Source organism: Carcharhinus amblyrhynchos, chromosome 26, assembly GCF_965287045.1.
Source record: "Carcharhinus amblyrhynchos chromosome 26, sCarAmb.v2.hapA, whole genome shotgun sequence".
Taxonomy (NCBI): domain Eukaryota; kingdom Metazoa; phylum Chordata; class Chondrichthyes; order Carcharhiniformes; family Carcharhinidae; genus Carcharhinus; species Carcharhinus amblyrhynchos.
Genome location: NC_137349.1, coordinates 42,572,095 through 42,584,350, shown reverse-complemented (window position 1 = coordinate 42,584,350; position 12,256 = coordinate 42,572,095). Strand labels below are relative to the sequence as shown.

The 12,256-nt window shown below is 41.3% G+C and overlaps 1 protein-coding gene across 4 annotated transcripts in view; it reads left to right on the top strand.

Annotated features, from left to right (window-relative positions):
• The window catches only part of LOC145358814 (polypyrimidine tract-binding protein 1-like), a 35,508-nt gene that overhangs the window by 14,960 nt on the left and 8,292 nt on the right, over window positions 1-12,256 (top strand). The window contains exons 3-11 of one of the 4 annotated variants that reach the window (XM_080213122.1): window positions 3,334-3,418; window positions 3,673-3,848; window positions 4,337-4,483; window positions 6,006-6,173; window positions 6,773-6,883; window positions 9,005-9,179; window positions 10,620-10,694; window positions 11,096-11,122; window positions 11,801-11,952. In XM_080213122.1, the coding sequence (XP_080069248.1) occupies window positions 3,334-3,418; window positions 3,673-3,848; window positions 4,337-4,483; window positions 6,006-6,173; window positions 6,773-6,883; window positions 9,005-9,179; window positions 10,620-10,694; window positions 11,096-11,122; window positions 11,801-11,952 (1,116 nt within the window). Of the gene's footprint in view, window positions 1-3,333; window positions 3,419-3,672; window positions 3,849-4,336; window positions 4,484-6,005; window positions 6,174-6,772; window positions 6,884-9,004; window positions 9,201-10,619; window positions 10,695-11,095; window positions 11,123-11,800; window positions 11,953-12,256 lie in introns of all 4 variants that reach the window. The other 3 variants (XM_080213121.1, XM_080213124.1, XM_080213123.1) reach the window with 3 other exon arrangements.

The following is a 12,256-nucleotide window of genomic DNA, read 5'->3' as shown; positions in this document are numbered from 1 at the left end:
CCTTGCATTTTTAGAAACCAGTGCTTTCTGTTCTGTAGATTAAGTCTGATCTATTGAAAGGTCTTGTCTGTTAAGTGGATTAAAATTAGGTGGGCCTCTTGGTTTGAGCTGTAAATGGAATGTTACTGTTCTGGCAAATATTTAAGGCTTTTTTTGGGAGTATCCTCACACCTTAGTTATAGACAGTGTTTGTCAGCTCCCTGCTCCAGCTGAACATAGAACATTACAGCGCAGAACAGGCCCTTCGGCCCACGATGTTGCGCCGACCAGTTACAAAAACAATGACCCACTAGCCTATACCAATCCCTTTTCGTCCATAAACCTATCCATAGATCTCTTAAACACCCCCAAACTAGGCGCATTTACAACTGCAGCAGGCAGGGCATTCCAATCCCTCACCACCCGCTGGGTAAAGAACCTACCCCTGACATCCGTCCTGTAGTTACCCCCCCTTAATTTAAAGCCATGCCCCCTCGTGCTAGCTTTCTCCATCCGAGGAAAAAGGCTATCACTATCCACCCTATCTAAACCTCTAATCATCTTATATGTTTCAATAAGATCCCCTCTTAGCTGCCTTCTTTCCAACGAAAACAACCCTAAATCCCTCAGTCTCTCCTCATAGGACCTCCCCACCATACCAGGCAACATCCCAGTAAAAAAGTCTCTTCAGGTATAACAAATATGTCTGAAACTCAATGACTCTACCCTCTGTAAAACCAAATAATCAACTCTGACCTGATTCTGCTTTTTTTAAACTCTGAACTGTGGTCATTTTAAGTGACCCAAAATGCGGTGGAGTTTTCAAAAACAATCATGCTACTAGCTGATTCCTTTTATCAGAAGGAATGCTATCGGGATTGCTAAGTTTATAGGTGTGCTGTTTGCTGATCTACTTGCAGGACAAACTCTACAGCATCACAATAAAGGTTGTTAACAAACTTATAGCTGTCAAAAGGGCATCAATTTTCTTCAAATAGATTGGTGTAGCATTTCATCTGGAAAGCAGTAATAGATCACCAAGCCCACAACGCAGCTTCACCAGGCACTAAGTTTGGAATGGAGTGATATACCTGGTTCTCATTTCACACAGATTAGTTTACACTATCCCTTCCTTTGTTCCTGGATTGAATGTTCTACGGGCACACATCACTGATTCTCCTTGTGTTCCCGATCATGTTGGTGTCACAGCTAATCATCCAATGGCTGGAAAATAAACATTGACCCATGTTAATATATAAGCAATTTAAGAAAAGATGTGTTCATTGCAGCACATTTAAGTTGTCCAGAGTAGTTTAGAAATTAATACATGATCAGTTCTGAGCTTCAACTCCATTATGTGGAGGTGAACAGGGTGAGCTCGGATGGGTCATTTGAGACTTGTTTGGAGAATACAATAGAAACAGTGTGGTTGGTGTCTTTGGTATCTAGTTATGACGAGGCTGGCTTAAATAATAAATGTTGACAATGTAACCCTGTTATGTGATCTTGCTAGCTATTGTCGTCAGCTCTTTGTATATTTTTAGGTTTTTTCCATGAAGGCATTGAAAGAGTTCTGGCTCTTGCTAGCTGTGCTTATTGATGTATGAATTATTCAGCTGTACTTTTTGCCATATTTTCTGTAGAATGCTTTTTTTTCTCAATTGGAAAGCAGTTGTGACCAGGTACTTGTGTCTACCTTTAGTGGACACACCCTCATATGGGATCAACAATGTCCTGATTTCCCTTTTCTTTAAATGTATGATTTCCACTAACCAACCGCACCAGCTTTTGGATACTAGGGCAGTTTTCTAATTGCCCTGTACTGTGAAGATGTTGGCCTGTGCCCCAGCCTAAGCATAAATTGCTGTGGCTCAAATTACCATCTTTAGCTGGGTTAGCCGACCTGGCAGTAACCCATGATGGTTTTGGCTGATTGAATTACTGACATTTTTGTCTGTATAATGTAGTCAGCAGTGGCATTCTCAGTAGTCCAGCGGCTTATTTGAAAATTATGACAAATAAAGGGTTGACAACTAGGGTAGTGATACTCTTTGCTCATCCTGCTTTCCCCAGAGAACTCGAGTTACTGTCAACTGTTAAAAGCATTTTAGCTGCACTTATTCTCATGTGGATTGAGGGGAGGAGGCTTGGTGACAGCTTTGTAAATTCATGCTACAAGCTGACTGCACCCACTGTGCTGTAACCTTCTGGTGTAATTTAAATGTTTATCTTCATGGGGTCATTTCCTGAGGGCAGGAACATTGGATGATCCCTGTGTAACTCTGCTTATACAAAGAAATCCAAGCATTCCACTGCAGTGAGAGCATTGAGAGATGGGGAGCATTACTAAACTTCATTTCTTTGAGCTGATGTACTCTAATCTGTTTTCACTTAAAATGTTGGATATTCTATTCCGAACTGGAAAAGCCAATGGCTATGTTTCTTCCTGCTGCAATTCAAGATAGACCACTTGTACAAACAGGGAGATGGTTGATCCATCTGAACTGTTACCAGATCTCTGAAGCACCAATCTCTGGAGAACATGTTTCTGAGCTCAGTTCATGAGAAACTAGAATATTTTACAGCCAATGTTATTAGTGGCACAGAAGCTGGCCATTTGCCCTGGCAAGTCCATGCTGCCTACCCCAGAGAAATCTAGTATGTCCCATTGCCCTTTTAACTCTGGTTTATTTTCTTCAGTGTCCATTCAGTTTCCTTTTGAAATCATTGTTTCCACTTCCACCAAGTATAAATTGGTACCATGCTACTTGGTAAAAAAATTGGGTAACACTTTTATACATGAAGGATGATAAAAGCATAGAATACTCTTCCAAAGGTGCTAGCTTAATTTGAAATTGACAGCTTATATCCCAGTATATAAGGAGTTAAGATGCAGCTCAGTCATCAGCAAGTGAAGCTGGACATGATTTGTAGTAACTCAGGGAATGAGTACAATTGATCTGCTCTTGTGTGGAGCTGAGGGCAAACTAGTAGTAATATATTGAACATGTGAGCTAAAGTAGGCTTCATAACAAAGGATGCTATAGTGTGAAACATGCAGATGCTAGAAATAAGCATAGGATTGGTTTAGGTTAGAGGGTCATTGTTTTTTAACTGGTCGGCGCAACATTGTGGGCTGAAGGGCCTGTTCTGCGCTGTAATGTTCTATGTTCTATCTATGGGGAGAAACAAGGTTCTGGAGGAAGATCATTAGGCTGGAAAATTATTCTTATTTTTCTTGTCTGCAGATATTGTCTGACCTGAGGTTCCAGCATTTTCTGTTTCTAGTTTGTATGTGAAATACGTGTGCTTGCACAGATTGGAAAATGTATTTGATTTATCTTTTTTCTGCAGCGGGGGTCTGACGAGCTTCTATCTGCTTGTGCTACTAACGGTCCCTTTATCATGAGCAACTCTGCTCCCTCTGCTGGTGAGTACAGTAAGTATCTCCATTTTTACTATACTTTATAAACTAGTGTATTAAGCTATTAGGAAAGAATTTGCAATGAGTTGTAAATGTTCAATACACAGTTGAATTATTTGGGCTGGAAGTTGCTGTAATTTAATAACTTAACTCTTGGGTTGTATTTTAAATAAAAAAAATTTGCCTGCTATTGTATGCGGTGTTCATTTTTAAAATAATACCATGCTTGGAGAATGCTAGTACCTTCACATTGTATTAAATTTTTCTAGCCAATGGCAATGACAGCAAAAAATTCAAAGCAGAGAGCAGGACTTCAGGAATATTACCTTCCAGAGTCATTCATATCCGCAAACTTCCCAATGACGTCACTGAGGCAGAGGTCATTTCCTTGGGTTTGCCTTTTGGCAAAGTAACCAATCTTCTCATGTTAAAAGGCAAAAACCAGGTGTGTAATTCTTGACTTTTCTATCCCTGAACAATTTGTCTGACATTTGTCTGCTTAAGAACCCAAGAAATATATTGTTCCTTAATCTGAACACTAAATCTGTCTGAAAAATGTCTATAAATCTTCCGTACGGATTATAGTCTGGAGAGATTCACTAAACTTTTCTACAATGGTTGAGCAGTTTGTTGCTGCCGAAAGGTTGGAAATGGCTGGAAAACCCGCTTTTAAACTCAGCGCACTGATTTGTCAAGGTCACCAATGTATGATTCTGTTGTCGGCATATCACTTGATGTGCCCTGCAAATTGGTAACACTTCGCACAACTATGTTATTGCTGTTTTATAGTTGTACTGCTTAAAAGCAAATTTGCAATACTGTTGGGACATTTGACAAAATTCAGTCAAGCCTATAAACCATAACTTTGGTGAAAGCTGAGTGTTTTAAATGAGCAAGCCTTAAATGAACAGTGTATGCTTTTCTAATTTGCAGGCTTTTATAGAAATGAACTCTGAAGAAGCTGCGAACACGATGGTGAGCTATTACAGCACTGTCACTCCCTATCTAAGAAGCCATCCTATCTACATTCAATATTCTAACCACAAGGAGTTGAAAACTGACAACTCTCCCAATCAGGCTGTAAGTACTTGATACTTTGTACCTGGTTTATTACTAACCAGTCCAAAGAAAGTCCATTTCTTCTGAGTTCTGAGGATCTTGTTTGTAAGAGTTGAGTTCAGTAATCACAGATTACCAAAAGATGGATAATGCATAAGCAAAATAAGCAGAAAAAGCTTAGGACTATAGTCGGCTGAGTGGTTTACTAGTCATGGACGACAAATAGAACCTCCTCAGTGCAAAAAGAGGCCAATTGAGCTGCACTGAAAACACTCTCTGTTCCTGTAACTCCACATATTTACCTGCTAATCTCATGACCCTAAGGGTCAATTTAGCACGGCCAATCAATCTAACCCACATATCTTTGAAATGTGGAAGGAAACTGGAGCACCTGGTGGAAATCCACCGACAGGCAGAGCATGTAAATTCTACACAATCACTCAAGGCTGGAATTGAACCTGGGTCTCTGGCAGTGTGGGGCAACATTGCTAACCACTATGCTACCATATAATTGCCTATAAATGGACTGATGCAGACTAAATTTGCACTGCTGGTGGTAACAGTGGATTTGCTTTCCAACCTCCCTCTTATGTGGTGGAAGGCTGAAGCCAGTGTAGATCATTTTGCTTCCTGAAATGATTTATTCTTCCCCTTTCAGCCTGTTTCTAATCTTTTAAATGCAGTTGGATTTCATGTGGCTAACAAGATCCAACCTTGTCAGGAATATCCATTGGGGGCATGTCCTTGGCAGAGATAACAGGCCTGTCCTGTATTTTTCAGTTGAAATGTGGGACCTTAATTTTAAAATATTCAATAAAATTTAAGGTGAGACAGTGATTTCTTACATGTGATGTTCCAAGGTGATTTCCTGTCTATTCAATGGGATTGAGAGTTATAGATAGGCCTGGCGCCTTGTGGGCCAAAGGGCTTGTTTGTGCTGTAGTGTTTTATGTTCTAAATGAACATCATGAGAAGAGCAAATGGCTTTTCGGTCCCTCAGGCACTCCTCTGTAGAGATTAACATTGACCTGTTATACTTGGGTTGTCTTTTGCTTCTTTTCCACCCCTGCAGGCCTATGTTTGCCCCTCTCTTATCCCCTTTTAATGATGGGGAGCTCCAGAGTACTAGAACTCCCCTGAAAGCAGAGATTTTTAATTGAAGTCTAGCCAGGTGGAAGGCCCAGTTCCTTCCATGATTTTGGTTCGTAGAACACTACAGCACAAACAGGCCCTTCGGCCCACGAGTTGCGCTGATCACATCAACACCTACCAATCCATAGACCTATCTATAACCCCCAATCCCATTAAATCTCATATACTCATCCAGAAGTCTTTTAAAAGACCCCAGCGAGTTCGCCTCCACCACCACTGACGGCAGCCGATTCCATTCACTCACCACCCTCTGAGTGAAAAACTTACCCCTGACATCACTTCTGTACTTGCCTCCCCGCACCTTAAATCCGTGTTCAGTAAAGACCTTTGGCAGCAATGTGCACGTTGTAGAGTTAGAACGTAGGTAACTTTACTTTTGATTTCTTTTCAGAGAGCACAAGCAGCTCTTCAGGCTGTAAATGCAGTGCAGACAGCTAACATGGCTATTGCTGGCAGTGGTGTCTCAGACAGTGCAGCTGGTCTTGCTGGCCAGAGCCCTGTTCTTCGCATCATTGTGGAAAACCTTTTCTATCCTGTTACACTTGACGTATTGCACCAGGTGAGTCTTGCCTTTAATTTGACAATGGTAAATTGTCCCAGAGTGGCAGGAATTTGGGTGGAGAGGAGGGAGGGTGGTGATTGGCAAAAGGGGGGCATGATGTGGTGTTGAAGGTGGGGGTGCAAACTGGGATGTTGAAGGCATTGAGAGAACTGAGTTGATGCCTGGAATTTCTGGGATGTGGGATTTTTGATTTTGTGGAATCAAGGCATGGGGCTTAATTTTGGAACTGGAAAGCATCCACTATAAGAAAAAACACGTTCATCTTCTAGGGGGATAGGATTACTGCAGATATCCAGAATGTTCATCCTCCAACCCCATGGGCTGAGATTTGGCACGGGCTGTTATTGATAATGCCACAATACAATATTGGATAAATTTTATGTAAACACCAAAATCTGTCATTTGAGCTATGTGTAAATTAAATGGCAGCTTTTCACTGAGCTGGGTATAGCTAGCAAACAAAACCTTAGCCATGCTTTGTAAACCCCCAGATCAAGAACAATTTATAGTTCCCCATGAAGCAAGCACTGTCAAATATGTGCAAATTGTTCTGCAGTAAACTAGCTTTTAATTTTTCTAATATTCTTGGATTGCAGATTTTTTCTAAGTTTGGCACTGTAATGAAGATCATTACTTTCACAAAGAATAATCAGTTCCAGGCATTGCTCCAATATGCTGATGGCTCCAGTGCACAACATGCAAAACTGGTATGTTGACGTTTACAAAGTGGATAGTAGCAATAATGTCGCCCCCTGTGGATGTTAGGTTTAAAGCACTTCAGTGAGGTTGTAATGAGAATATTGTTGTGATCTTCAGACTCTACGTACTGTGTATTGAAACAGTGTTTTATTAACTGTGATATTGTGGAACTGCACCAGAGTCTCTGTAGCTGGGCTGTTAGTTCAGCGTCTTGCCTTTGTTCCTCCTTCATCCACCTCTGGACTCAATCCAGAAGTAGGGGTCCGGATCCATAAGGGTACAGTGTAAACCATTTAGGACTGAGAAGTTCTTCGCACAGAGTGATAAGCCTGTGGATTCTCTATCGCAGAAAGCAGTTGAGGCCAAAATGTTGCATGTTTTCAGGAAGGCCTTAGATTAGATATAACTCTTGGGATGAAGGGGATCAAATGAGATGGGGGGGGAAAAGAGGGAACAGGTTATGGAATAAATGGTGGGGCAGGCCTGAAGGGCTGAATGATCTTCTACTGTTCCTAGTTTGTGTTTCTGATATTCCCAAGATAGCAACAATTTTGTACTGGAATGGAGGGAAGGGCGTTATTCACGTCTTGGGGTATGTGGCTAGATTGGTATGATACAAGGTTTCTGACGTCTCCAGGTTTCTTGTCACGCCCAAGTGTTGTGAGACTAGGGCAAAGAAATTAACAAATACCTAAATATCCTCCAGACTGAGTTGTGAGAGCACAGTCGTCCATGAGCAGGTGAATAGGACAGTTAAGAAGGCATATGGGACACTTGCTTTTATCAGTTGTGGCATAGAGTACAAGAGCAAGGAGGTTATATGTGAACTGTACAGAGCTGTCACAGCTGAAGTACCATGTGCTGTTCTGGTCACCTCAGTATAGGAAGGATGTGATAGCACCAGAGGGGGTACAGAGGAGGTTCACCAGGATGTTGCCTGGGATAAAGCATTTGAGCTATAAGGAAGAGACTGGATAGGCTTGCATTGTTTCCTTTAGGTGTGAGATGCCACAGTTGGACTGGGGTAAAGACAGTAAGAAGTCACACAACACCAGGTTAAAGTCCAACAGGTTTATTTGGTAGCAAACGCCACTAGCTTTCAGGGCTCTGCTCCTTTGTCAGTTGAGTGGGGAGTTCTCACATTCTGGGATGCAGTGTAAACATCTGCATCAGAATTCACCCACCCTGCCCGCCATGGATTTGGAGTGGGTGAGCAGCGGACAATGGAAATGTCCGTTGTCCTTGGGCAGGTTTGTGGTCTCCCCACTCACCTGATGAAGGGGCAGAGCCCCAAAAGCTAGTGATGTTTGCTACCAAGTAGACCTGTTTGAGTTTAACCTGGTGTCGTTGTTTAGAGCAGAGAAGGCTGAGGATGGTGGCGCGGGGGGGTATGATTGAGAGATTATGGACAGAGTGAGTAGGAAGTAGCTGCTCTCCTTGGTCGTGAGGACATAATTTTAGGGTAAAGGGCAAGAGATTCAGAGGAGATTTGAGAATTTTTTTCACTGAAGGTGGTGGGAATCTGGAATGCACTGCCTGGGAAGGTAGTGGAGGTTGGAAACCTTACAACCTTTTTAAAAGTATTTAAATGAACACTTGAAATATCATAACATTCAGGATATAGGATCAGTGTGCTTTATTCAGGATATAGGATCAGTGCGCTTTTAGTGGTAGTTATTGTTGGTGCAGACTGGAGTCGAAGGGCCTTTTCTGCACTGGATGACTCTGAACTAGTGTTCACTCAGTAGCTGTTCAGTAACCTTTGTACAATGCTTGAACCTTCAAGTTGAAGAGATTGTTGTCTGTACTGAATTGAATGTTTCAAGAGCTTTGAGCGCACACTGGAGCATGGGTGAGAAGTTTGCTAAACACAGCTGGAGACGTATACGGCCTTTCCTTTGGTCACAGGAAAGGCATTGGTCTGTGTACCCCATTACATCTCGCTAGCTGTCGTCAACTGAGTAAATGACACAGGTCATCTTTCCAGGGCAGCCATCTTTATACAGAATCTTTCATATGCCTTCCTGCTTTAGTGTCAACAACTGCCATATAGAGACCCTTCTTCTATTCATGGAAGCTTGGGGACTTAAGGGAATAATTGTTTTAACCTCTACTTATACCTTTCCTAGGCTCTGGATGGGCAGAATATCTATAATGCCTGCTGCACTCTGCGAATTGACTTCTCCAAATTGACTAGCCTTAATGTTAAGTACAATAATGACAAAAGCAGAGACTACACGCGTCCTGATCTACCATCTGGTGACAACCAGCCAACCTTAGACCAAACCATGGCAGCCGCTTTTGGTAAGGAAGCCTCCCTACTAGGTAAATACCCATTCTCCTGAGTGTTTTGCTGTGTGTGTGTAGGGGTGGGTTAAAATGTGATCAGTGCTGTTTAAAAGTAGGATCTCTAACCCAGCTTACGGGAATTCTTTGTAGTTGGAGCTCTGCATGGCTTGATGTGGTTTAAAAAAGAGTAAAAATTCACCAAGGATTAGGTGTAGGGGTGATGATGTCGATGGATAGGGGCGAGGTGAGCGTATTTAGCTACCTTCTTGATGCTTCCTGAGTATAGAGTATATTTAGCTGCTTTATCGGGCAGGACTGAGGAAAGGTATGCACTAACCCACCCAAGTGTTGTCAGTCTGACTTTTTGATGGCTTGCAACGATGGCTATTACAGCTAAAGTTTCATTTTAAACATTTGGCTAATTGCTGAACGCCATTGTATATAGGATGCTGTTAGTTGTAAGACATGTTGTTGAGTTTTACTTTGCTGTCATGCTCCTGAACACAGCAGCAACTGTTATTTGGAGACAGTGATTGTAAAGAAAAACTGATGCCGTGTTCCACTTGGCAGTGAGCCTGAAGAGCAAGTATTGTTGGGATTCCTAACTAGGGCTGTATAGAAAGCAGGAACTTGTCGCATCTGATTGTGGTACTGCACTGTTGCCCTAAATGCTCAACACGAGATTGACTAATGGTAAAGACCAGTGGTTAAGCTTGCCTCTTCTTAGCCATTAAAGTGCCTCTCAGAATCTAATTGTGAGAAATTGAGATGACTAGATTATACTGTTCACAGTTCTAATAGCAATTCATTGTTGTGTTTAATGTCCAATACGAAGATTAGGCAAAGCTCAGTTGGTTCCAAACTGATAAACAGGGTTCATTAATTAAAGTGCTGGACTGCAGAGCCAGCTGCTGGCAGATAGCATATGATTTTAACTATGCTAGAGTTTAAAAAAAAAAGTAATTTGGTGTTGCTTTGCATACTGTAATTAGATGCAATTATTAACATTCACCTGTTTGGTTAGCTGTCTTTTTGTTGAAACTTTCCCAACTTATAGTTTATGTATATTGGTTTTGGCCCAGTCCTAGTCAATAATATATTTAAATCCACGAGAATTCAATATGTCTTGTGTGCACATAATTGTTTGGCTGTGTAAACTCTATTGGTGATTTAGGTGATCAACAATATTGAATGGTGGTTTTTCCAGCTGAGTTTAATTTTCCACATCTTTAAATCTATAACTGTTCACTAGTGGCACTCAACCCTGATTTAAACATACCAACATGTTCTTAACCAGAATTTCACTGCATGTTGGAACTGCTGCAAAGGTTATCAGTGGAATTCTATAGCATTCTTGTAGCCTGTTGATGCTTAGCAGGTGGAATGTAGGCAGAAATGGATTGTAAAAACTGTTGTTGCTAAAAGGGCTTACTGACAGAATTGTTCTCTTATCAGGTGCACCAGGTATCATCTCCTCGCCCTACGGAGGGGGAGCTGGATTCCCTCCTAGTATTGCCTTCCAGCAAGCTGGTGAGTTGCTAATGCAGGAATTTTATTTTTAAATGTTTTTGTTTTGTGCATTTGGGCCTAATATTTTTGAATAGTCTGAAGTGGAACTGGTGATCTGTGAATAACTACAGAAGCTTTGGGTTCTATTCTGAAGATAAATTTCTTGGGACTAAGGTGTGTTTAGCTACTTGTTGAAACTAATTTGCTTCTGTCTTATCCATAATAAATGGTTTGTTCTATGCATCTTTTGGGTTTGAGCAAGTGGAGAGCTAATGTTTGGGAAAGCTGTGTGTGAAGTTTCCATTTCCCTAGTATTTTGCAGTTATCTCAGGAAGGTCATTTTAAAGTATAAACTTGAACAGCCAAGGCGCCTCTCTTGTAATTCAAAGTTGCTTATATTTTGAAAACTTGTGTCTCTACAGACTTCCTCCAACATCCATCAGATTTCTGTATGTACACTGCTCATAGACTCAGATTACTGTATGTACACTGCTCAGACTCTCAGCCTTATTTACTACCACTTGCCCTTCTGCCAATGGTACACTGTGACTTGATGGGAACATTTTATGCTAACAGCTTTGTTTACAGTGGCATTTATGCTACTCAGGTTTTGACTAACAAATGTACAATAAGTACTTTTAGTACTTCTAGTTACAACTGTTTAGAAGGAAGCGTAAATGTGGTTTTGAGTGAATCATTTGTGTGGCAAGTAAAAGCCAAGCTTGGAGTAATCTTGCAGTTTTATTATGGTGGTGGCTGGTTTTGTTTGATTATTGGTATCTATTGGTATGGCACTATTTATTTGAATGTACCTGAACCATCTCCCTGTTGATGGTTTTTATGTAGTTTACTATAGTGAGTAGCCTTGTTTGAGGCATTGTGCCTGTTTCCATTTGCAGTGGACAGGATCCTTTGGGCTGTTGTAGTCAGGTTTCGGTCTACCTCCTGTTGATGCTTTTTAGCTTCAAAAGTGGGTAGATGTGGGGAGCATTACATATTTTCAATATGTTAAGTGCATTGTTAAACTTTCACCATCTAATTCGTATGCATATAGTTAACTACTTGTAAATTTGTTAACTGATGAAATGTGTATGTTTTGTCTAATGGCTCCAGTTTCTTATCTGTAGGTTTGTCCGTCCCAGGGGTTCACGGGGCCTTGGCTCCGCTCAGCATGCCATCAGCAGCCGCAGCAGCTGCTGCAGCAGCTAGTCGTATTGGTATTCCAGGATTTACCTCTGCAGCCAATGCTGTCCTGCTGATTAGCAATCTGAATCCTGAGGTTAGTCTCGCGTGTCGTACTATTGTGTGCCACATGTCTCCCTAAACACTTTTCCCTTTCCTAAATCTGTTAACTGTAACTGGAGAAATGGAGATGAAAATTTCTACTGGACATTTGTTTCTCTGGCTATCTTCAATTTAAATTGCTATGAAAATATATCCTCCGCACTTGTTGTTTTATACTCCAACCTACCCTGATCATCCATGTTCACCTTTTACTATAACTATTCTCAGTTTTTCTCAATGGGGTTTTAATAAGAAATGTGTATTCTGACCAGTCACTAACTCATCTTTTATTTCCACAA